General features: G+C 40.9%; 1 protein-coding gene across 1 annotated transcript in view; it reads right to left on the bottom strand.

Moving 5' to 3' along the window:
- Positions 1-27,123, bottom strand: part of TSHR (thyroid stimulating hormone receptor) — a gene marked incomplete at both ends in the record, with an annotated part of 176,214 nt that overhangs the window by 4,622 nt on the left and 144,469 nt on the right. The window contains 2 exons of the mRNA XM_080707804.1: positions 5,910-6,098; positions 22,607-22,684. Of these exons, the coding sequence (XP_080563930.1) occupies positions 5,910-6,098; positions 22,607-22,684 (267 nt within the window). The remainder of the gene's footprint in view (positions 1-5,909; positions 6,099-22,606; positions 22,685-27,123) is intronic.

Here is a 27,123-nt window from a genome sequence, read left to right as displayed (position 1 = left end):
GGAAAGAGGGTCGCCTAGGGGTACCCCACCAGCGCCTGCCCACCTGCCCAGGGTCGGGGCCAGAGGCCTTGACCACAGGGTCCTTCCGGGTGGAAAGGGGGTCGCTGAAGGGTGCCCCGCCAGCGCCTGCCCACCCGCCCAGGGTTGGGGCCAGAGGCCTGGACCACAGGGTCCTTCCGGGTGGAAAGGGGGTTGCCTAGGGGTGCCCCACCAGCACCTGCCCACCCGCCCAGGGTCGGGGCCAGAGGACCACAGGGTCCTTCTGGGTGGAAAGGGGGTCGCTGAAGGGTGCCCTTATTTTTTATTTTAAAACAGGGTTGTCCTAAGTTGCTGAGAGTCTTGCTAAGTTGCTGAAGCTGGTCCCAAACCTGGGATCCTCCTATCTCAGCCTCCCCAATACTGGGATTACAGGTGCGCATCTACCAAGTCTGGCTTACTATTCCTATTCAGGACTCTAGACCTGCATGTTCCCTTTGCATAGGCACACACTTCTAATCCCAGCATTTGGGAGGCTGAGACAGGAGGATCTGGGTTTGCAGCAGCTTCAGCTACTTAGGCCCTCTGTAACTTAGTGAGACCCTGTTTCAAAATAAAGGATAAAAAAAAATAGGTCTGGGGATGTAGTCCAAAGGTAGAATGCCCCTAGGCTCCATCCCCAGTACCACACACACACAAAAAGAAACTCATGGCTATCTCTCTTTGTGATTCATTTTTAAACTCAAATGTCCCATTTCTCAGAAAAAGTCTTACTTGTCCTTAAGTAAGTTGTTCTGCCCTTCTGTATTTCCTTCCCAGCACTATCTGGTATCTGTTTATTTTCCTGTTTACGTTCTGACTTCCTCCACTAGACTGTAAACAAAATGCAAGAAGGGCTCTTTTCCATCCAACTCACTGTGGTTTCATGGGGGCAGTGCCAGGCACTTAGTAGGTGTTCAATAATTTTTTTTTTCTGGTACTGGGGGTGGAACCCAGGGGCTTTTCTCCCTCCAGGCTATATTCTCAGACCTACTTTATACCTTATTTGGAAACAGGGTCTCACTAAGTTGCTGAGAACCTCACTAAGTAGCTGAGGCTGCTTCGAACCTATGAGATCCTCCTGTCTCAGCCTCCCAAGCACTGGGATTACAAGCGTGCGCCACCACGTCTGGCTTTCAATAAATACTTCCATTCTTTTTTTTTTTTTAATTTACTATAGTTTTTTATTTTTTATTTTTTATTTTTTTAATTTTATTTTATTGGTGCACTGTATTCATACATCATAGTGGGATACAAACTTTTGTAGACATACATGCACACATCGCCCAGTCAGCCCCCACCCGATCCCCACCCCATTCTCTCCCCATCCCTCCTTCCCATGCTTGGCTTAGTGGTTGACATCTAGTATTATAGCAATTTATCCAAAATTAAAAATGATAATCTCACATAACAGTTTCATTTGTCTGATACCAAGCGTTTGATGATTTAAAGATAGCATTTCATTATTTCTTTTTGCTTTCTTTCTTACTAGAGCATATTTTTTCTGTTTTTTTTAGGTGAAACTATCATATATTTATATATTTATTTTTCAGAAAAAAATCTATCCTAATATGGAATATGGACTCTAGGTACCCAAAACGATCTTGAAAAAGAACAAAGCTAGCAGATATATATTTTCTGATTTCAAACCATATAAAGCTACAATAATTGAAACAGTGTAGTACTGTTCTAAAGGCAGATATATAGACCATTGGAGTTAAATACAAGCCTAGAGCTAAATTCTTCCCTATATTGTCAAGTTATTTTTGACAAGGTTTCCACGAACATTTGGTGGTGGAAATAATAATCTTTTAACTAAATATTGTTGAAAAATAATAATTACATGGAAAAGAATAAAATTGGACCTTTACCTAATCCCATATACAAGTATTAACTCAAAATAGATAAAAGACCTAAATATAAATCTTAAGACTATAAACTTTTAGGAGAAAATCTGGGTCATAAAACCTCACAACATTGAAATTGGCAGTGATTTCTTGGATATGATTTCAATGGCACAGGCAACAGAAGAATATACAAACTCCCTAAAAAATAAAAGAAAATATTGTATATCCAAAGACAATGTAAACAGAGTTAACAGTTACTAATAGAATGGGATAAAATATTTCCAAATGCTATATCTGAAGGTATATTAATATTCCAACTAGAAATCCTAAAAATTAACAACAATAAAGGCAAACAATACAACTTAGAGATAGGTAAAAGACTAACATAAATAATGAATCTCCACAGATAACCAATCTTAATTGTCTGTTGGATGGAAACTCTTGTTTTTCTGGTTCTGGTGAGTGTTACCTATTTCTTCTTTGTAGTTAATCTCTTTGAGTATTTTCTCTAGCGCTGGTTTTGAAGACATAAATTCCTTCAGTTTCTGTTTGTCATGGAAGCTTCTTATTTCTCCATCTAATTTGATAGAAAGTTTTGCTGGATAGGAAATTTTTGGCTGGAAGTTGTTTTCTTTCAGAGTTTGGAATATGTTACTCCAAGCCCTTCTGGCTCTCATGACTGGTTTGGGAAGTCTGGAGTGATTCTAATTGGTTTGCCTCTGAATGTCACTTGGCCCTTTGTTTTTGTTGCCTTTAAGATTCTCTGCTTGGCTTCCACATTGGTCATTTTGACAATTATATGGCGTGGGGATCCTCTTCTCCGATCCTGTCTAAAGGGAGTTCTATAAGTTTCCTGGATCTGTGTATCAACCTCTTGCTCTATATTTGGAAAATTTTCTGCTATTACTTCCTTGAAGAGATTGTTGATCCCTTTGGTATCACTTTCTTTTCCCTCCTCTATTCCAATTATTCTTAGGTTAGCTCTCTTAAGATGGGCCCATATTTCTTCAATGTCAGATTCCTGCTGTTGGATATTTTTTTCTAGATTAGAAACTATGCATTCATTTTTGGATTGCTCAGCTTCTAAGAGCGAGATTCTGTTCCCCATGTGGTCTAATCGGTTGTTTGTGCTTTGAATTGAGGCCTTTACTTCATTAATTGCATCCTTTATCTCTTTTTGGCTCTCTCTGAGTTCTTTTCGAAGCACCTCTATTATTTCTACAGTTATTTTCCTGATTTGATCTTCTAGAAATCTCTGATTTTCTGTTTTATCAGGTTCTGATGTTGTGGGGTTGTGCACATTCATTACTCCAGTGTTATTCCTCTTTCCCATGATTTCGGAGGTTTGTGCCTTCTCTGGGTTCTTTCCTGGGGTCACTATGGCTTCACTTAAGGTGCTCTGGATCTCGAGTCTGTATTATCTCCGACCCCACTACTCCTTTACTGGGTTGTATCACAGAGTCTCCGACCCAGGGAGTCGATAGAGGCTGCTTTAAACTATGGGGGGTACCAGGTTGCACATTCTCCTATGGTGTGATATCTCTGCCACCACCACTCCCTCACTGGGTCAAGTCCCAGGAGGCCCAATACTGTGATTTCTCCTCTGTGGCCCGCAATTTGACTCACTGTTCTTGAGTACGCAGATGTAGCTGTACTGGACTCGGTGAATTCACTGCTGCTGCCGCCGCCGGTGGCAATATGGCGCCTCTGCCACGCCCTCGGCCATGAGGCTGGCGTATTTTTTCTTCTCTGGTTTTGATTTCCACTCTGAATCCCTGCAGCGTGTGCTGAGCTCAGCCACTGGGAGCTTTAAATGCTGTCTGTGCCGAAAGATCCCGCCTGGCTGTTCTGCAGCGGCTCACCTGGCTTGCTGTAGCTGTCCGCTGAGTTCGCCGCTGCCGCCGGCAGTATGGCACTGCTGCCGCATCCTCGGGCGCGTGTGTCTCCTCTGTGGCCCTGAGCTCTGTTCTCAGTCCGCTTTCTCTCTGGAGCCTGGTGGTTTTTTTTGTTTTTCTGGTGATGGTGTTTTCTGACTATGAAAGGCGCTCTTTTTGTGGTAATGGAGATTGGTTGTTAGCGGGACTCTTAAGCCCCGCTTTTCTCGGTCGCCATCTTCCCGGAAGTCCTCAATACTTCCATTCTTGATGGCCACTACTCACACAGAAATAAGGGTAGTTTTTGTCTAGTTCACCAGACTTGCAACAAAAGGAACTGTGAGCATTGTGCCTGCTGCGGAACAGACTTTGTCTCATTTACTGAATACTGGTTAAAATGCCCAGTGGGCTAACTATCTGTTCTAAGCTGTCAGAGGTTCACGAGAAACCTGGACCCTGCCCCTGAGGTCCACTGTAGTCTCTTCTTCCCTGGTCCTTTGCTGCTCAGGACACACAGTGTCACCACGGAGTGAGCGGTGCTACCTCGCGCCCCGTCCTGGTGTTCTGCAGTGAGCGGCCTCACAGCGCTCTTCTTTGCACAGTTCAACTTTCCCGTGGCTTCTGTCCCCACATCTAGGCCCCCATTCTTTTCTGACTGCAAATAGACATGTAGAAAGACAACCAGCAGATGCTTCTCTAGAGGCCGAGGGGGGCCGATTAAGAGATAGTGAAGGTGGGATTAGAGGAAATGTCTGTTACAGGACATCAAGGGGGAATATGCAGAATGAAACTAGGAAAACAAGAGCGAAGACATGGAGAGAAAAAGAAGGCCGTTCCTCCTTTGAAACCTCTCGAGCAGCTGGACACTGAAATATGTACAACATAATGTTTATTGAGAACTTATTCTAGGCCATTCCATCCCAGGTGTTTTCTATTCAGTTTCTCATTTCATCTCCTCAAAACCCCTATGAATGAGAGTGTTATGATTTCCATTCTTGAAGGCTCAGAGCAGTTAAATAATGAGGATGGGACCATACAGCTGGAAACTGGCAGGGCTGCAGTACAAACCAAGCTTACTCTAAACACCATTCACCTTGGGAGGCTGAGACAGGAGGATCACAGGTTTGGGGCCGACCTCAGCAATATGGTGAGACCCTATTTCTTGTTTTTAATATATATTTTTTGTTGGTGCATTGTAGTCATACATCACAATGGAATACAAGACTTGTGAGGATATACGAGCACACATCATCCAATTAGCCCTCACCCAATCCCCATCCCATTCCCTCCCCTTCCCTCGATCCCATGCTTGATTGGTGATTAACTTTGATACCCTATTTCAAAATAAAAAGTAAAAGCTGGGTGTGGTGGCACATGCCTATAATCCCCGGTACTTCAGTGGCTGAGACAGGAGGATCGCAGGTTCAAGGCCAGCTTCAGCAATCTTGTGAGTCCTTATTTCAAAATAAAAATAAAATAGGGCTGGGGGTGTAGCTCAGAGGTAGAACTTGCCTGGGTCCAATCTTCAATAATTATAATATAATATAATAATATAATATAATATAATATGCAAAGGTCTGGCAATGTAGCTCAGAGGTAGAACTCCCCTGGGTTCAATCCCCAGTACCAAAATAAAATAATATAAAAATAAAAAGGGCTGGAAATGTAACTCAGAGGTAGAATGCCCCTGGGTTCAAAGCCTAGTATCAAAGAAATAAGTCATAATTGGTATTATGTTTGAAAGATAATAAATCATGGAACCGGTGAGCTATGCCATGGAACCAGTGAGCTATGCTCACCATTTGCAAGGACCAGCAATGGCATGTGTTGTTTATAAGCTTGTCCTCGGGGTTGTGGTGCCATATGCCTTGCATCTGGAGGCTGGACATCACATCTGGGTAAACAATGAGGTTCCACATGATCTGGTCCACCTGTCTCTATTCTAGCATCCCTTTATTACCTGTCCTCCTCCGCTGCATCCAGCAACATCAGCCTTCTCATCTGCAAACACTCTGCATCCAGAGTCATTGTGTCCCATGGATATCCTGTTCTTAAAGATGCTTGCAATTCTTTCCCATTTGGTTTTCAAGCCAGAGATTCTTTCCTAAACCCAGCAATGACTTCAGTCTCTACCAGAGTCCTTCATGACTTATTCCAGGCCCCTGCAACTTACCCTCTGATTTTCTTCTGATTCTTAAAAGCACAGCAGTGGCTCGGATAGGAAAGGTCAGCCCGGGTGAGGTGAAGGAAACTCAGGGAAAGTGGAAGCTTCTTAAGAGTCCAAGTGTTTCTTGCTATCAGCTCCTTCAGGTGCTCCAGGCCTTTGGATGGCAGCTCAGTGACACTGGTGTAAGACACATCCCTGTGACACAAAGAACAGAACAGTACAGAGAGACAGTGAGCAGCCAGGGACTCCCAGACCTGGGCCAGGAAGTCAAGCAGACCTGAGATTATCGGGGAAGTGGTATGCTCCTTTTTTGCTATTGAATATGTAACCCGAGGTTTTTACATACATCCATTATTCTAAGGAGAGCTATTAGGCTTCTAAGAAAATATGTTATAAAGGACTATTATTTTTATTATTTGGAATCCCAATATTCATCAACAAATGTTATTCATGTAGACATTTCTTTCTATTCCTTGGAATACATGTGAACTCAGAATCAGAGATGCATGTCTAGTTTATTCTGCAAAATGACACTCTGTAACTCTATTAAAAGGTCTCAAGAGGCAAGAGAAATAAAACTGAACAGATGTAATGGGAATTATATTGTTATCAGTCCCTGTGGGGATTAGGATTCTGAGACTGACAAGCTACTCACTGATATGAATCAACACCAGTATTATGAAAATATTCTCCTGATAATGTAGAATTTGGAAATTCTAACCGGTTATAGCAGGAATTCATGATTAATAACCAATCTCTGGAGTAGGGCATGGTGGTGCATACCTTTAATCCCAGTACTTGGGGTGCTAAGACAGGGGCGTTACAAGTTTGAGGCTAGCCTTGGCAATTTAGTGAGACCCTATTTCAAAATAAAAAAAATTAAAAGAGCTGGGGGAGTAGCTCAGTGGCAGAATGTCCCTGAGTTCAATCCCTTGTTAAACAAAAAACAACCAACCAATCAATGGAACAAACAGACAATCCAAAGCTCCTGCCTTACCATTTCTTTAAAAGACTATAAATGTATTCCTATAGAAAAAAATCCAAGTATTTAGATTAATTGCCTGAAGTAAGATTTAAATCATTTCTGCAATCTATGGAAGGAAATGTTGGTGGGGCTGGAAATGGTATATTAATAATATTTTCTGAAGTAGAAGTGATTCCTGACATTTTTCTGTTCTTTTCTCAGCCTAGAGAGTCCACATCATATGTCCCACTTCATCATTTCTACTCAGACTGAATAATAGCTTGAATAAGACCATGAATATTTAACTTAATTTATATTTTACCAATTAAAATATTTACTAAGTATTTCTTACAGAGGATTTTCCATTTAAAAATGTTTCATCAAGTCTAACAGCAAGTAAATTCTAATATTTTCAGCCTCTTCATGCATATCATTATAATTGGACCTACCTGTGATCTGCATTATCAAGGTTCCAGACCGCCAGAACTTGCTACTGTTCTTGTTTTGTAGTAGTTTGTTTTAGTTGCTGTTGTTTTGCAACACAAAGCTCAGGTACTAATAGCATCCTTACCGTCGGGCGTGGTGGCGCACGCTTGTAATCCCCGCGCTTGGGAGGCAGAGACAGGAGGATCGCGCAGGTTCAAAGCCAGCCCCGCGCGCTGGCTTAGGAGACCCTGTTTCCAAATACAAATGTAAAAACAGGTCTGGGAGTGTAGCCCGGAGGTAGAAGGGCTTCCAGGAACCCCAGTACCACCAATATGGTTGAAGAATGACTTTCCAAACTTGCCTGATGGTAAGAATGACCTCGGGTGCTTGTTACTATCTGATCTTCAGGTGATTTTTAACATCAAACACATATGTTTGGGAAATTGGTAATTCTGTAGTGAGTGAGAATGTAGGAACTCAGGGGCTTTCTACCCCTGGGTACACTCCCAGACCTATTTTATATTTTATTTGGAAACAAGGTCTCACTCGGTAGCTGAGGCTGGCTTTGAACCTGCGCGATCCACCTGTCTCAGTCTCCCAAGTGGTGGGAGTACAAGCGTGCACCACCACGCCCGGCTATTTTATTTATTTTTTTGTGGTACCGGAGATTGAACCCATGAGCATTCTTCCTCTGAGCTCCACCCCAAGCTCAATTATTTATTTATTTATTCTTTTTTTTTTGTGTGTGTGGTACTATGCATTGAACCCATGGGCATTCTACCTCTGAGCTACACCCCCAGCCATATTTTTTATTTTTTATTTTGAAACAGGGTCTCTAAGTTGCAGAGGGCCTCACAGGTTGCTGAGGCTGGCCGTGAACCTGCAGTTCTCCTGTCTTGTACTTGGGTACTGGGATTACGAGTGTGCACCATCGCTCCCGGATAATAGAGGGATCTTAGAGCCAGATGTGAGTCCATCTGTGAAGCCAATGAGGCTGGCCTTTGCCCTGCTGCCTCCTCTGTCCTCTGCATGCTTCTCCTCTCTTAGCCACTCTGTCTTGGGGCACAGCCATCTTTCTGCCTCTAGTTTTCTGGAAGCAACGTGTTGTGTTTTTGCCTCACGGTGCTTTTGGGTCAGTGAAAAGAGAGAGTGGCTTCCTGCTCATTTTCCTTGCTTCCCCAGCTGCATCAATTGATTATGTCCACCTGAGTTTGCCCTTCCAGACGGTGTGTTTTAGGTTTTAGTAGACAGTCCTTGAGAAAACACTGTCATAACCATTCCACTCTCTGCCTTGCAAAACACTCCACAACTAAGTGGCCTAACACAGCAATCTTTTTACTGCAAGCACAGCTTTTGTGGATCAGAAATGTGAACAGGCGTGTGGCAGGGAGGGACTGTCCCTGCCTGTGATGTCTGGGGCTCAGCTGGGCGGACCTGGGGGTGGAGGTGGCTGGACCGCTGGAACCTCCTTCACTGGCAGGTCTGAGGGGCGGATGTAAAGGCTGAGCCCCGCTGGAGCGCTCCATGTGGCTGCTCCATGGAGAGCGGTCTTCTCACATTATAGCAGCCGGGTTCTGAAGTGTCAAGTTCGAAAGCAGGGGACACAGAGCCTGGTGTGTGTGTGTGTGTGTGTGTGTGTGTGTGTGTGTGTATTGAACCCAGCACCACTCTACCACTGAGCTACCAATAAGCCAGCTAGTCTCATCCATCCTCTTTCTTTCTTTTCCCTCCTTCCCTCCCTCCTTTCTTTCTTTCTTTCTTTCTTTCTTTCTTTCTTTCTTTCTTTCTTTCTTTCTTTCTTTCTTTCTTTCTTTCTTTCTTTCTTTCATCCTTCTTGGGTCTGGGAATAGAACCAAGGGGCATTTGACCTCCAAGCTACAAGCGTGCACTACCATACCCGGCTCTTTTCTTTCTTTTTTTGTGGTACTGGAATCCAGGAGCATTCTACCTCACAGCTGCATCCTCAGACCTATTTTTTATTCTTTATTTGGAAACAGGGTCTCAGTGAGTTGCAAAGGGCCTCACTAAGTAGCTGAGGCTGTCCATACAACACTATCCTCCTGTCTCAATCTTCCAATGCTGGGATTACAAGCATGTGCCACCACGCCCGGCTTATTTTTCATTTTGAGACAAGGTCTTGCTAAGGCAACAAGGGTGTCCTCAGCCAGAGGTGTTGGCACATGCCTGTAATCTCAGTACTTGGGAGGCTGAGACAAAAGGATCAAAGATTCAAAGCCAGCCTCAGCAATTTAGTGAGACTCTGTTTCCAAATAAGAAATAAAATTGGTCTAGGGATTGTAGCTCAGAGGTAGAATGCCTCTGGGTTCCATCCATAATATGCCTCCCTTTCCCCCCAAAAAACAAAACAAAACCAAAAAACCAAGACTGGCCTTAAATTTGTGATCCTCCTGCTTTTGCCACCCCAATAGCTAGGATTGCATGTGTGTACCACTGCCATCTGCTAGAACCCATCTGTCTCTTTTTTTCTTTTTTGTGGTACTGGGTATTGAGCCCAGGGGCATTCTATCTCTGATCTATGTCTCCAGAACTACATAATTTCTATTTGGAAACAGTCTTACTACTTGTTGAGGCTGTACTACAACTTGTGATCCTCCTGTCTCAGCCTCCCAAGTACTAGGATTACAAGCGTGCCCTACCACGCCTGGCTAGAATCCCACCTCTTAATGGAAGATGGCAAAGAATTTGGTGCCCTACTTTAAAACTGCTATAATGATCCAAACAGTGGAAATATTATTATAGGTAGATAGTTAAGGGAAATTGGCTGATATCAATATAAGGTAGACATTTAAGGGGAGATTGGTAGCTCGCTACCATGCAAATTAGCATTTCTGGTCCAGGTTCTACCCTGGATCAGCATCAGACCCACCTGTAATACAGACTGAGCCACATCTCAGAGCTGTATTACTTAAGATGCTCCATGGGCCATTCAGAGCTAGTCTCTGTTCTCAGAGCATTTTTTATCATGTAGGCAGATACCAAGACTTAGACAAAGAAATAAGGAAGGTTGGGTCCAAAGAGACTCATCAAACCAAGGATGGAGCCATAACTAAAATTTGGGCCTAGAGTTCTCCATTTGGGACTAGAGTTAATTTTCCTTCCAAGCCTACCGGCATTTTTATTTCCTACATTTTATCCACCATCTTCCAGGGCTTGAAGTTTTAATGTCTTCATGGAGTCTTTGTCCTACATTCATGCCGTAAGTATTTACAGTGAAATGCAACTGTGCTCCCTCTCATCCCATGAATGTCTACAGTCTCATGGTTCTGATGGCCTCTCTGTCTCTCTTTCTTTCTCTCTTTCTCTCTCTCTCTCTCTCTCTCTCTCTCTCTCTCTCTCTCATCTCTCATCTCTCTCTCATCTCTCTCTCTTCTTTTCTTTGTGACACTGGGGATTGAAACCAGGGACAGTATCTCTGAGCTATACCTCCAGCCCTATTTTCAATTCTTTATTTTGAAACAGGATCTCACTAAGTTGCAGAGGGCCTCATGAAGTAGCTGAGGCTGTCTGTGAACCTGTGATCCTCCTGTCTCTGTCTTTCAAGCACTGGGATTACAAGCATGCATCAAAACGCTCAGTTTTATTGCCACCATCTTACTTTAGGTTTGAATTATATTTTACCTGAGTTTTCCAAACACTTCATTATGGTCTCAGGAATCTTTTACTAATTCTACCTTTAGACTTAGTATAGAATGTTCTCATTGTATTGCTTGCCATCTTGAAATCCTTGGTTCCTTCAATGTGTATCAAAAGAAATTCAAGCTTTATTTCAGAGTGAGAAGTACATGGAGAATAGCTATCACCAGCTGAAAGATCTGAATCCATTTGTGAATGTAGTCACATGGATGGAAGCCTACTAGCTAGAGGGCCTTCTCTTGCTTTGTTGACTCTGGCACTTTTCTTAAAGAGCTCATCAAGGGATGGGCATGAGAATTTGGGATGAGAATTTGTCTGAAGTATTTACTCACAAATCAGGATGCAGCTGAGCCAAACCTGGTAGACAGCTTGAAATCTAATTGTCTGGACCATGGGAACAATCTCAAGTTAAGTGTTTAATGAAAGTAATAGGACCTCAATTTGGAAAGAATATTATATACGGTGTTATACATGGAGGTATCACCAAAATTTAATGACGCCAGATGGTGCGGGAGCCAATTGGTATTTGATGTCATAGGAAGAACAAGTTTCTTCTCTGAAGCAATTAAGTACTCTAGTACCAGAAGTATTGGAACCATTTCCATTTTTCTCTTGAGGAGGGTGGAGATATTTTGTCATTGATTATTGTTTAAGATTAACTTTTAAAGAATTAAATGGCAAATTAAATAAGCACTAATTGATTTGCCAAGTTTCCAACAGCAATTGCCAGTCAGTGTAGAACTTCTCTATTATAAATATGCAGTCACAGTTGTGAATTGGAAGATGAAATGCATCTAAGGGTAAAAAATTCATTTACTGCTTGAAAGACAATTTAATGCATTAATACAAAATTAAAAGTAAAGGCTTAAAAACTCTTCCGTTCAAGACAGTGAGCTTGCCTATATTTAAAAGTATTTAAAGATATGGCATGCCTTTATTCAACAAGTACTTATTGCCTGTTGTCTCTCCTTGGGTTACATTCTGGATATCATTCACCCTTTCTCCCTCCCTCTTGGTTGCATAATTATATTTCTTTAAAGCCTAGTCACTTCCAGGACCTATGAAATCTCAAGGAGTCTCTTATTCCAGCCTAATGGATCCTACCACTGGAAATTGTCCATTTGCCATAATTCAGTAGAGTCTATCACAGTGACACCCTATCACACAGTCACACTATCACACAGTGACAAGTGGAAATGATGGCCATTTACCACTAATAGGAGAACTTCTCAACCTCCCACCTGCTATAAACATGCAAAATGACCATCACCCTAGTGGCACAGGAGCAGGATCAATACTGCCACTGCCTACAGGAAATAAAAAATCTACTTTCTTTCAGATTACTTATGGCTTTTCTCTGTTGCAATTCCACCACTCACCTGAAGCCCATCTCAAAGAACAACTTTTTTTATGTGTATATGTGGTGTGTGTGTGTGTGTGTGTGTGTGTGTGTGTGTGTGTGTGTGTGTATTACAGAGGATAGAACTCAGGGGCATTCTATCTCCAAAATACACCCCCAGCTCAATTTTATTTCTTATTTGGAAATGGAGTCTCACTAGGTTGCTGAGAGCCTTGCTGAATTACAAAGCTGGATTCTAACCTGCAAACCTCTAGTCTCAACCTTATAAGTTCTGGAATTACAACTTCCTCCAAGAAGGTCTTTGTTAATCACTCTAACCAGAAATATTATTTTAATTTTTTGAAGATAACTATTTATATTTCTCCTGAATTTAACTGTAACCTCTTCAAAAGCAGAGGTTGTGTCTTGCTTTTTTAACTTCCATGGCTTTCAGAAGGCATCCTGTAACACACCAGTGGCATAAGGAAGCATAGGAAGCCGTCACCCAAGCTTCTGTTAGATTACCCAGCGCTCCTCAGGAAGGCAAGGGAACAAGAGAGAATAAACCAGGGATGACAGAGATCTGGTGGCTAAAACCAAAACTGACTTTTTTGAACCAAAAATTTTACCTAGGATCACAAGTCAGTAATAAGACAATCCAATAGAAAATTGGGTGAAAGACTTAAAAACACTTGTCAAAAGAAAATATGCAAATGGTTAAAATAAGTTCATGAAAAGATGCTTGACATCATTAATAAACACAAAACCACAAGTCCCACTGAAAACCCATTAACATGACTAGACTAAAAAAGACGGACAATACAAAGGGTAGGCCAGTATGAAGTCTTCATGAATTGCTGGTGGGAATAGAAAATGGGACAATCATTTTGGAAGACAGTTGGGCAGTGTTTTCCATAATGTTAAATGCATATCTGTCTATGACCTGGCAGTTTTATTCCTAGGTGTTTATACCAGAAAAAAATCAAGGGGACTTCCGGGAAGATGGCGACCGAGAAAAGTGGGGCTTAAGAGCCCCGCTAACAATCAATCTCCATTACCACAAAATCAGCGCCTTTCATAGCCAGAAAACACCATCACCAGAGAAACAAAAAAATCACCAGGCTCCAGAGAGAAAGTGGACTGAGAACAGAGCCACAGAGGAGATCCTCACACCCGAGGACGCGGCCTCACGCCCGAGGATGCAGCAGCAGCGCCATACTGCTGGCAGCATGGGCGAATTCACGGGACGGCCACAGCAAGCCGAGGTGAGCCGCTGGGGAACAGCCAGGCAGGATTTCTCGGCGCAGAGGGCATCTAAAGCTCCCAGTGGCCGAGTTCAGCACACACTGCAGGGATTCAGAGTGGAAATCAAAACCAAGAAGAAAAACGCCAGCCCCACAGCCGAGGGCGTAGCAGCGGCGCCATATTGCCACCGGCGGCAGCAGCAGCGAATTCACCGAGTTCAGTACAGCTACATGTGCGTACTCAAGAACAGTGAGTCAAATTGCGGGCCACAGAGGAGAAATCCCAGTACTGTACTCCCTGGGACTTGACCCAGTGGGGAAGGGGCAGTGGCAGTGATATCACACCATAGGAGAACGTGCAACCTGGCACCCCCCACAGTCTAAAGCAGCCTCTATCGACTCTCTGGGTCGGAGACTCTGTGATACAACCCAGTAAAGGAGTAGTGGGGTCTGAGATACTACTGACTCGAGATCCAGAGCACCTTAAGTGAAGTCATAGTGACCCAAGGGAAGAACCCAGAGAAGGCACAAACATCCGAAATCATGGGAAAGAGGAATAATACTGGAGCAATGAATGCCCACAACCCCACAACATCAGAACCCGATAAAACAGAAAATCAGAGATTTCTAGAAGATCAAATCAGGAAAATAACTGTAGAAATAATAGAGGTGCTTCGAAAAGAACTCAGAGAGAGCCAAAAAGAGATAAAGGATGCAATTAATGAAGTAAAGGCCTCAATTCAAAGCACAAACAACCGATTAGAACACATGGAGAACAGAATCTCGCTCTTAGAGATGATCATTCCAAAAATGAACGCATAGTTTCTAATCTAGAAAAAAATATCCGACAGCAGGAATCTGATATTGAAGAAATATGGGCCCATTTTAAGAGAGCTAACCTAAGAATCATTGGAATAGAGGAGGGAAAAGAAAGTGAAACCAAAGGGATCAACAATCTCTTCAAGGAAGTAATAGCAGAAAATTTTCCAGACATAGAGCAAGAGGTTGATACACAGGTCCAGGAAACTTACAGAACTCCCTTTAGACAGGATCGGAGAAGAGGATCCCCACGCCACATAATTGTCAAAATGACCAATGTGGAAGCCAAGCAGAGAATCTTAAAGGCAACAAAAGCAAAGGGCCAAGTGACATTCAGAGGCAAACCAATTAGAATCACTCCAGACTTCCCAAACCAAGTTATGAGAGCCAGAAGGGCTTGGAGTAACATATTCCCAATTCTGAAAGAAAACAACTTCCAGCCAAAAATTTCCTACCCAGCAAAACTTTCTATCAAATTAGATGGAGAAATAAGAAGCTTCCGTGACAAACAGAAACTGAAGGAATTTATGTCTTCAAAACCAGCACTAGAGAAAATACTCAAAGAGATTAACTACAAAGAAGAAATAGGTAACACACTCCAGAACTAGAGAAACAAGATTTTCCATCCAACAGACAACTAAGATTGGTTATCTGTGGAGAGTCATTATTTATGTTAGTCTTTTACCTATCTCTAAAGGGTATTGTTTGCCTTTATTGTTGTTAATTTTTAGGATTTCTAGTTGGAATATTAATATACCTTCAGATATAGCATTTGGAAATATTTTATCCCATTCTATTAGTAACTGTTAACTCTGTTTACATTGTCTTTGGATATACAATATTTTTTTATTTTTTAGGGAGTTTGTATACTCTTCTGTTGCCTGTGCCATTGAAATCATATCCAAGAAATCACTGCCAATTTCAATGTTGTGAGGTTTTATGACCCAGATTTTCTCCTAAAAGTTTATAGTCTTAAGATTTATATTTAGGTCTTTTATCTATTTTGAGTTAATATTTGTATATGGGATTAGGTAAGGGTCCAACTTTATTCTTTTCCATGTAATTATTATTTTTCAACAATATTTAGTTAAAAGATTATTATTTCCACCACCAAATGTTTCTGGAAACCTTGTCAAAAATAAACTGACAATATGGGGAAGAATTTAGCTCTAGGCTTTTATTTAACTCCAATGGTTTATATATCTGCCTTTAGAATAGTACTACACTGTTTCAATTATTGTAGCTTTATATGGTTTGAAATCAGAAAATATATATCTTCTAGCTTTGTTCTTTTTCAAGATCGTTTTGGGTACCTAGACTCCATATTCCATATTAGGATAGATTTTTTTTTCTGAAAAATAAATATATAAATATATGATAGTTTCACCTAAAAAAATAGAAAAAAATATTCTCTGGTAAGAAAGAAAGCAAAAAGAAATATTGAAATGTTATCTTTAAGTCATCAAAAGCTTGGTATCAGACAAATGAAACTGTTATGTGAGATTATCATTTTTAATTTTGGATAAATTGCTATAATACTAGATGTCAACCACTAAGCCAAGCATGGGAGGGAGGGATAGGGAGAGAATGGGGTGGGGATCGGGTGGGGGCTGACTGGGCGATGTGTGCATGTATGTCTACAAAAGTTTATATCCCACTATGATGTATGAATACAGTGCACCAATAAAAAAAAAAGAAAAAAAATCAAAAGATATATGTTTGTCTAGAAGAGGGTGGGACATGAGGGAAGATTGTGGGTATGAAAATATTTGAAGTTTTAACTAGCATGGAACAATTAAACTATACACTTAAAAGTGTATATGTTATGTAAGTTACACTTCAATTAAAAATAATTTTTGAGCCAGGCATGGTGGTGCATGTCTGTAATCTCAGTATTTGGGAGGCTGAGACAGAAGGATCACAAGTTTGAGGCCAGCCTCAGCAATTTAACAAGACCCTGTTTTAAAATAAAATGTAAAAGAGGGCTAGCGGTGTAATGTGGAGGTAGAATGCCCCTGGGTTCAATTCCAGTAAAAAAAAAAAAGGCCTGGATCCACCTAGAAAATTATATATTCAACACATTCATAGACTTCATGCTAGAAAGAAACTTGTCACAAAATTTCAGCCATCTAATAGCATAATATTGTGATGATCATAAAGAATCAGAAACAAAAATAACAACAAAAAGGATTTATTTTTTTCTAAACCAGGAAAGTTGGCAGTGCCATGACCCCTGGATTTTCAAGTGACTAATTTGATCAGCTAAAAGCAACAACAGTTTATTTTTGAAGTTTATTTTTGTAATGCAAACTCAAGGATATTATCACAAAGCTTCCCTCTTAAAGAGATACTTATAATAGTAATTGGGGACTATTATTTTTATCAGTATGATAAATGCTATTAAAGTGGGTTACATAATTTAGATAGCACTGGTTATTACAGAAGGCATTGCATTTCAGTGTGTTCTTTCCTTTAGTGTTATAAACACCAAGAGCTTCTTTTTCAAAATAAAAGGAAAAAAAACCAAGGTAATCAAAAATAGAAAGTATAAAAATAGAAAATTAGATTATATATCTTGATTAAAAAATCAATATGCAAAATATGTTATTAAATTCCCAAGCTAAATTTAAAAGCTAAGTTAAAAAAAAAAAAAAAAACAGCAAGCCGGGCGTGGTGGCACATGCTTGTAATCCCTGCATTCGGGAGGTTAAAACCAGAGGATCGTAGTTTGCAGACAGCCTCAGCTACTTAGTGAGGCCCTCCGTAACTTAGTGAGACCCCGTTTCAAAATAAAGAATAAAAAAATAGGGCAGGGGGTGTAGCTCAGAGGTCGAAAGCTCCTGGGTTCCATATCCAGACCTGCAACAAAACAAAGCAAAGCAAAACAGCGAAGACTGGAGAATAGAACTCTTTCTAGATATTACACTGTTTTTAGATTCTGTTTTTAGAACTGATCTTGAAAAAGGGCAGACTCAGAGGGCAAGTCAATTGTTTTTGTTGATTGTTAGAGAAAACTGTGTTTCTCTTTCTCTCTCTCTCTCTCTCTCTCTCTCTCTCTCTCTCTCTCTCTCTCTCTCTCTCTCTTTCTGTGTGTGTGTGTGGGGGGTACTGGGGATGGAACCCAGGGGACTTCTACCTCTCAGTGACACCCTTAGACCTATTATTTTATTTTGAAACAGGGCCTCAATAAGTAGCGAGACTGGCTTCAAACCTGCAAATCTCCTGTCTCAGCCTCCCAAGTACTGAGACTACAGGTATGTGCCAACATGCCCACCTCAACTGTGTTCTTTTATAGAAACCTTCATGAGGTGAAAATGAATATGGCACCCAATTCCCTTTCTTGTTTTTATAGATGGAGTTTCAAATTTTCCAGGTTTTGACTTCTATACCAAATTACTACCAAACCATGGTTAGTTGCATCAAATATTTATTGGGTACTTGTTATCTTCTCTTTTGAGTGAGGGGACATTATAAAACTATAAGACACAGCCCATTTTCTCTGGAATCTTAAAATCTAGTTATGGGGAAATAAAATAATGAGGGTTTTGACAAAAATTCAGGGAAAAATCTAAAGAGGTCACAGGCTATGCATGAATAGTAAAAAAAAAAATGTTAAGACAACTGGGCTTGAAATTTGAGGAGTGACACTGGACTCTGTTCATATCCTACTTTGCTTCTCCTGGCCTTCAAATGCTGACACCCCCATTGATTTCTTTTCCTATCCTTTGTGGCTTTCTTTTAAAATTTAATTTCTTTTAAAATTTAATTTCTATTAGCATGATGCATGAAGTTAATTTTTAAAAAGTAAATCACCCCAGAAGCTTGATAACACTAACAGGTGAGCCCTGTCCAGCCCCTCCCTGCAGTGTGGTTTCTGATTCCTCAGAAGTAATTGATACTGAGTGAAGTTTCTGCTTAGTATGAATATATTATTCAGCAGCACCTCAGTCCTTCTCTGTATGGAAAGTATTTAGGCAAAAGATCAGAAATGGGATATGAGGTTTATTCAGAGAAGTGATGGTACCATGTGAGGAAGGCTGTGAAAAAGAAGGGGAGGAGCTGGGTGTGGTGGTGCATGCTTCTAATTCCAATACTTGGGAGGCTGAGACAGGAGGACTGAAGGTTCAAAGCCAGCCTCAGCAACATAGCAAGATCCTGTTTCAAGTTAAAAAATAAAAAGGGTTAGGGTATAGCATGGAGGTAGAATGCCCCTGGGTTCAATCCCCAGTACAAAAAACGTGGTGGTGGTGGTGGTGGTGGTGGTGGTGGTGGTGAGGAGGTGGTTTACCTTCCAGAAAAAAAAAAAAAAAAAAAAAAAAAAAACCAACATCTGAAATGCGCTGCCTTCTGGGGTCAAAAACCACATGGATTTTTTTTCATGGGTGGAATCTGTATTTCCTCTGGATACCTCTTTCCTCATGCATATTTTATTTGGGTGGACAACTGCCCTTTTCACGTTGTCTTTTTGGTGACTGCATTGTCTCCACCACCCTTCGCAGAAAGAGGGGTCTAGCCTTTGCATAGCTCTGTTTTGGGTCCACCCTAACCTACCCTATCTGCTCCTGTCTAACAAGCTACCAACATAATCACTTGCAACTTCTGGTGTTTCCTCCCAGATGGCAAATATTACTCAATTTACTGATTTTAGATTTCATCCACTGACTTCCTTCTCTGGAAAAGTTGGATTTAACTCTACCCTCCTTCACCCGAAAGAGGGTCCTGTCGCTTAACTAACCACTCTGTTACTCTCTAATTCCATTGCCTTCCTTCCCATCTTCTGAGCCACTTTCTTCTGCAGTTACCTTGGATTGCGGGAATAAGTATCTCTCTGACATGGGACCAAAACCATTTCCAAATAGCCTATAGGATAGATCACCCCATGACTGGAGCACTGGAGCAGTTACCCCTTATGAAATGGAGGCTGCCCCCCAATCCAGGAGCAATCATCTCACAGTTGGAATCTAATGTTCCCATTCATCCCCTTCAAGTGATGCCCTTCCCAGAATAGCACAGAACCAGTCCTCAGCTAATGGCCAACCAGACGACTTCCTGACTGGGGTCACTTATTTTGATAGTTCTGCTGATGTCCCTGCAATGCGAGCCCCAACCTTTGCCTTTGTTCCCCTTTTCTATAGAACCTCAAAGTTCTGTCAGTCCATCAATGACACATCTTTGGTCGCTGTACCCCTCTATCTATCCTTCCTGGCAATGGTAGGTAGCTAGAGTAGAGACGCGCGGGGTAGAGGATTGGACTAGACCTCAGGAGAAGAGATAAGGAGCTGTCGTTGTTTTAGAGACCACCATCACCTCCCAGGGTTTCACTTAGACTTTTCTGAGAAAGGCTGCAACAGGCCAAAACAGCTGAGCTGAGGTAGAAGAGACAGTGACCGTTCTGAAATAGTTTAGGACCTCTTTGGTCAAACTCATATCTAACATTTTGGTTATTACTACTCCACGTGTTTTAATTTGTCTTTTTAGTTAAACATTTTTGTTTCTTCATGAGATATCTGGTGTGTGTGTGTGTGTGTGTGTGTGTGTGTGTGTGTGTGTGTACTGAACCCAGGGGCATTCTACCTTTGAGCTACACCCCTTGACATATTTTATTTTTTGTTTTGAAACAGCATATTGCTTAGTTGCTGAAGATCTCACTAAGTTGCTGAGGCTGGTCCTGAACCTTAGATACTCTTGTCTCAGTCTCACAAGTACTGGGACTATAGGCCTGTGCATGGCACCTGGCTAGCCATCTTCCTTCCCACTCCCCAGGTCTCTCTCGATGGCCTCCTATGTCCTCACCTGGTGTTTCCTTATCTGCTTTTGGAGTGTCTCTGAATGGCCCACTCTCTCCTTTTAAGTACACCAGTACTTGGATTAGGGTTCAACCCAATATCCTCATCCTAATTTACTACCTCTTTAGAGATCCTATCTCCAAATATAGTCACATTCTGAGGCCCTGGAGGTTAAACTTTCAACATTTCAATTTGGGGTAGACACAATTCAACCTAGACAAACTTAAGTTGAAAGATCATAAAAAGTTAAAGTTCTGTTTCTGATTTTTTTCTTCTAACTTTTTTTTTTTTTTTTTTTTCGGTATGTGTGGTACTGGGGACAGAACCCAGGGGCATTCTTCCTTCCAGCTACAAACCCAGTCCTATTTTTTATTCTTGAATTTGGGTTAGACACAATTCAACCTATACAAACTTAATTTGAAAGATCATAAAAAGTTAAAATTCCATTTCTGATTTTTTCTTTTATTCTTTTTTTTGCAGTACTGGGGACAAAACTCAGGTGTATTATACCTCAAATCTATACACCCAGACCTATTTTTCTTTCTTTCTTTCTTTCTTTCTTTCTTTCTTTCTTTCTTTCTTTCTTTCTTTCCTTCCTTCCTTCCTTCCTTCCTTCCTCCCCCCTCCCTCCCTCCTTTCTTTCTTTCTTCCCTTTCTTTCTTTCTTTCTTTCTTTCTTTCTTTCTTTCTTTCTTTCTTCTATTTATTTGGTGGTACTGGGGTTCCTGGAAGCCCTTCTACCTCCAGGCTACACTCCCAGACCTATTTTTTATATTTTTGAAACAGGGTCTCTTATGCCAGCGCGGCTGGCTTTGAACCTGCGCAATCCTCCTGTCTGTGCCTCCCAAGCGCGGGGATTACAAGCGTGCACCACCATGCCCATTTGTTCTTTATTTTGAAATAGGGTCTCACTGAGTTGCAAAGGGCTTCACTAAGTAGCTGAGGCTGTCCGCAAACTGTGATCCTCCTGTCTCAACTTCCCAAATGCTGGGATTACAAATTTGTGCCACCACGCCCAGCTATGATGTGTGTGTGTGTGTGTGTGTGTGTGTGTTGCTGGGGATCAAACTCAGTGGCATTCTACCTCCAAGCTATATCCCCAGTCTGATTTTTTTATTCTTTATTTTGAAACAGGGTCTCACTAAGTTTCAAGGGCCTCACTAAGTAGCTGAGGCTGGCTGTGAACCTGGATCTTCCTGTCTCAGCCTCCCAAGTACTGGAATTACAAGCATGTGCTACCACACCTAGCTTGTTTCTGATTTTTTAAAAAGAAGATTTTTTATGATATTCAATATTTCATCTTGAAAACCACACAATACGAGAATATCTCCAAACACCTGTTGTTTTTAAAAGCTCTCTCCAAAATATAAATCTCTTTAGAAAGCAATAGCTTTTCTCATTCACTGGTGAAATATCACCTGTATCTTGTAGATACAGATGTCTTCCAGTTTAAAAAAAAATACCAACAGAGACTTAGCACAGAAGAGGTTAACACTCTCAACTTGCTCTTTTTGTAAAAAGAAAAGCACTTAATGTATTCAAGTACTTTTCCTATGGGCTCGCAGTGACTTTTCATATGGAAACAGTAGTTTTTAAGAGAATAGAGCCATAGACCCATTTAACCAGGTACATTTAACTTATAAGGGAAATAAGATGGCTAAAAGGGGAAAGACTGAAGGTACCAAGTCCCTAGGACTGTGGAGCACACACTCATTCTCTGGAACATCCATTCCCCACCTGACACCAGAGGGCCAGCAGCCATCTGTATACAGTGTATGAATAGAACTGCATTTGTTCTTATTTTTTAAAAACATAAGTAAAAATAATTTTTTCTTATCCCTCACAGGTTGTCTTCTGCATCTCTGGGTTTTTTGTTGTTGTTGTTGTTCCACTTTGGTGAGGACTAGGCGAGATGCTCAATGGTAAGATGCTTAATTTTGCAAAACCAGAAGATGGCCACACAGGAGAGGATCAAGGGTAATAAAGTGGACAGAATTTGACCACTGATCACACGTGGGGCTGTGTGCCAGAGAAAAGGCACAAGGTTTTCCAGTGACTTAAAAACTCTCAATTCTATTTCTCCTTCTTTGTGCCAGGCAGTGTGCGATTCACATTCACGTACATTCTCTCTCCAAAGACTAGAGTGCCTCCATCTATTTGTAGACCGCATGGCTCAGAATTTCACCAACAGCTGCTCTCTCTGAAGACAGAACCACCACGAATATCCACATCAAGGTGTTGGCCCGACCAGGCATCAGGTTGGCAGGCTGGGGCTAGGGGCCTTCTGAGTCCCAACAAGCAAGGACTTTCTTCTCAGAAGCCTGTCCAAGCAGGCGGAAAATACTAGCGGAAGACTGCCTAAACAACAACTTTCTCTACCCTTAAACATCCGTCTCTCCTCCCCATGCCTCCTTCACTTCCAAAACTATCAGAAAAAGACAATTCAAATATTCTTTTGCAAGTCTTACTCACAGTAGGGTTGGTCCACTGTTTACTCCTCCAAATGCATCCTTGTCAATAGTTGTCAGGTGTTTATTCTTGTTTAGGTAACTAGATGAGAGTGAGGGCGAGGAAAAGAGAACGGATTAGGTATGTTGAAGCACTCACAACAAATGAGTGCAAAACAAGATGTGACTGGTTCTCCTAGCTATTAACCGATTAAAAGGCACTATCTTCTAGCTCAAGCACCCCAAACAGTCTACTACATTCCAAATTGTGTACTGCTTATGAAAATCTTTGAAAATAAGCACATTTATTATCTAGTTTGCATATCTAAATTTTATCATAGCTGCCTAAATTTCCACTGGACATCCTCTTTAACACCAACTGACTTGAACTTTGTTTTTCAACATTGACCAATATTCCTATTTATTTAGGAAGACAGGGCTTAAATCAGGAATGGAATGGCAGTACGAGGATGCTGAGTGGCACTAGGTACTACTGGAGATTCAGATCTTCTTTGCTTTAAGTAGAGTTACCAGACTTAGCAAATAAAAACACAGCATGCCATTTTAATTTGGATTTCAGATAAATAAGAAATATTTTCTTAGTATAAGCTTTCCCCATGTGGTTTTAAAAAAATATTCTTATATTTAGAAGTTATCATTTTTATTTGAAATTCAAACTTAATTGATGGCCTATATTTTATCTGACAGCATTATTTTTGGGTGGGGGGTGTTAGGTTTATTATTATATAATATTAACATAGTATATTAATTATAGAGTTATATAAATAATATACATCATATAATTATATCATATATCAATACATTATACAATATAGAATATTAATATATAATTTATAATACGATTATATTACTATATTATCTATGCACTGGGTCTTTTGTTACATGCCTGTAATCTTAGTACTTGGGAGGTTGAGATAAAGATAGCAGGTTTAAGGCCACTCTTAGCAATTTAGCAAGACCATCAGCAACTTAGTAAGACCCTGTTTCAAAATAAAAAATCGAAAAAGGGCTAAGGGTAGGTCTTATAGATAGAATGCCCCTATATTCCTGGGTTTAATCGCCAGTACAAAAAAAAAGATTATAATTTGAACCTATATACCTTTCATGGAAAGGATTTGATGGACATTGATCTTTCCATTTTGAAAATACACTGGACAATTGAAGGTATAATTTTTTTCTTTTTTTTGTGGTACTGGGGGTAGAACCCAAGGGCTCTCCACCTCTGGGCTATACTCTTAGACCTATTTTATATTTTATTTGGAAACAGAGTCTCACTAAGTTGCTGAGAGCCTCACCAAGTAGCTGAGGCTGGCTTCGAACCTGTGAGACCCTCCTGTCTCAGCCTCCCAAGTGGGGGGATTACAAGCATGCGCCACCACACCCGACAAGGTATAATATTTTTGAAGGATTTAAGTCACAGAGTGGTGTGTGTGTGTGTGTGTGTGTGTGTGTGTGTGTGTGTATGTGTGTGTTCAGTACTAGGGATTAAACACAGGGGTGCTCTACCACTGAGCTACAACTCCAGCCCTATTTTATTTTTATCTTGAAACAGGGTCTCACACTAAGTTGCTGAGGCTGACCTCAAATCTGGGGTCATCCTGTGTTAGTCTCCCAAGTACTAGCATTATAAGTATGTACCACCATGCCCAGCTTTGACCTTCTAGATGGCAGTGAGTGCTAAGGCAGCTGGTTTATAAAGAGTATGGCCCAGACATGGCTTCTTCCAGTAGTGGCTCAACACTTAACCTTAACAGGCTATGTTAGTCAGCTTTCTATTACTCTAATAAAATACTCAAGACAATCAACTTAATAAGATAAAAGGGTTATTTCAGTTGATAGTTTGGGACATTTTGGTCCATGGACATTTGGCTCAGTACATCATGGTCACCCCATGGTGGTTGGAAAGCCAAATAAAATAAAAAGAGAAAAACAAGGGGTTAGAATCCCAATATTGCCTTCGAGGGTACCCCTTGAACCTCTTCACACAAGGCCCCAGGTCCATAGCACTAATCTGGGGTCTAAGCTTTTAACACATGGGCTTCTGGGGGACATTCCACAGGGAACTGTTAAGCCTGACATGGAGAGTCAGTTAATCTATGTACATAGTCAAAGACCTAAGATGCTAAAGTAGCCCATCTGTGCTTTCCCAGTGGACTGCTATCATGTAAAGTCCAGTCCTGGTCCCCACTTGATCATTGTTGGATTCCTTCGACTTCCTATGTTCATGATGATCTTGTGGTTAGTAATATGGGCTGGTGTGGGCAAGAACCCAACTTGAAGAAAACATCTGGAGAGAAAAATCTTAACAGCACAACTTTGTAAAAAGACAACTTGCTTGGCATAACAGCTGCACTGGCTGGTGACTCTTTTTGCATTCTTCGGACTCTGCAGCTTGCAGATCACATTCTTTTTCCAGAATGTTAAGAATCAAGTAAGAGTCAGTGAGCTCCTCTCGGTTTTCCCTCTTTATTTCTGACTGCTGCGAGCAAAATGGGCTTGTTCTAATCACTAGAAATTATTACAAAACTAAATGATCGTTTGTCCAATTCTGCAGTGTTTTATTTTTTTTTCATCTGATATTTAATATACCCCTGAGATAAGGAGACTGGTTGATAAGCATTGCAGTTTACCAGAAACACTGCAGAGGACTTGAAGCTGGGAAAGCCAGCCAGAGTCCAGGCAGGGAGAAGGAGGATGCGGAGGAGGTGTAGCCAACTTGAACGGAGATGAACTGAACTTGCGGGAGGCTATGTTCCCTACAACCAGCAGGATTGTTTGGGCACTCAACCTCTTAGAGATAATTAGGTGCTTAAAAATGAAACTGTCGCCCTGCTTTTAGCAGTTTTGAGGACTGCTTCATTGAGCTTTTAACTTTAGGTTCAAATTTCTCCTCCTATGTTCCATCTGAAGCTAAGGGAGTAGAAGAAATATAGATGCAGAAGCCTTAATAGCTAGGGGGAAAAAAGCGCTTGCATCAGCCCCATTTATCAATAATATTTTCTGGGGATGTCAGCCTAGCTAATATCTTGACCATAATCTATGTTATTCCTCTGGAGTTTGTATTCTCTAAGCCAGCTTGGTTACGTCAATCACAGATTTAGGTAGGCTAGATGGGAACGTACTTGAAACAACGATTACTTAAAAGGGGATAATATTTTAAATTATCCCTTGCAAGGAGGAGATTAACATAAATGGACTTAGAAAAGTGTAGAAAGATTGTAAAGCCTGGCATGGTGAACGCACACTTGTAATTCCAGTACTTGGGAGGCTGAGACAGGAGAATAAAAGGTTCTCAGATAGCCTCAGCTATTTAGTAAGGGCCTTTGCAACTTAGTGAGACCTTGTTTCAAGATAAAAATTAGAAAATATGGCTGGGGGTGTTGCTCTGAGGTAGAATGCCCCTGGGTTCATTCCTTACTACTGCAAAAAAATATTATTGTAAGAGATGAAAGGAAAGATTTCTTAAAAGTCGGGATGCCTAAAGTAAAAAATGAGCAGAGCTTATGAGAAAAGAATTGATATTTCTTTAAAAGATGGTGCTGATCATCAAGAATACAGACAATAGTAAATGTTTGTGAGATGTCAGGCAATAGGAATTCTTATATGCTGTTGGTGGGATTATAAATTAGTACAACCACTGTGGAGATCAGTTGTTCCTCAAAAGGTTAGGAATGGAACCACCCTATGACCCACTATACTCTTTGGTATGTTTAAAAAAAAAATCAAGTTAGAGTACCATAGTAATACATGCATATCTATCTTCATAACAGTGCAATTCACAATAGTCAAATTATGGAAACAATCGAGGTTCTAGCAACAGAAGGATGAATAAAGAAAATGTAGCACGCGTGTGTGCGCATACACACACACACGGATTTACCCAGCCATAAAGAAGAGCAAAATTATGTCATTTGTAGGAAAATGGATGGATGGAACTAGAGACTACTATGTTAAGTGAGATCAGCCAGTTTCAGAAAGTCAAAGGTCATATATTTTCTTTCATATATGGAAATTAGAAAGAAAATAGAAAAAAAATGGACTTCAAATAAATGAGGAGAGAGGCCTGTTAAAATAGTGGAAGGGGATTCAAGGAGAAAGGTGGGGAGGGGAAAAAGAAGGCTTGATTAAGGACAGTTCAAATAATGCTATGTCTATATATGAAGGCATCAGTACCAATTTTATGAACATATATGGCAGGGGGATTTGGAGAGAAATACACCAAGTCCTATATGCATGTATGCTTATATCACTTTGAACCTCAGAATGATGTATAATTACAATACACCAGTAAAAGTATATTAAAATAAATAAGAATACTGCAATATTTGTGTGTGCTCAATTGCTTTCCACTGTTTGGGGGGGTATTTATCTTCAAGGACCTTCTGAAAGTGATGAAGCCAGAAAAGAGATGTCATATTTTTTAATACAGAGGGTTAACTTAAGACAGTGTATCACAAAATAAGGAAGAATACCATAGTCAGAAAAATGAAAGTTGTCAGAAATGAGTTGGGGAAAAACACT

This window comes from Muscardinus avellanarius (assembly GCF_963383645.1).
Source record: "Muscardinus avellanarius genome assembly, chromosome: 12".
NCBI classification, from domain to species: domain Eukaryota; kingdom Metazoa; phylum Chordata; class Mammalia; order Rodentia; family Gliridae; genus Muscardinus; species Muscardinus avellanarius.
Note: the sequence above shows the minus strand (reverse complement) of the source record. Positions and strands in the feature narration are given on the sequence as shown.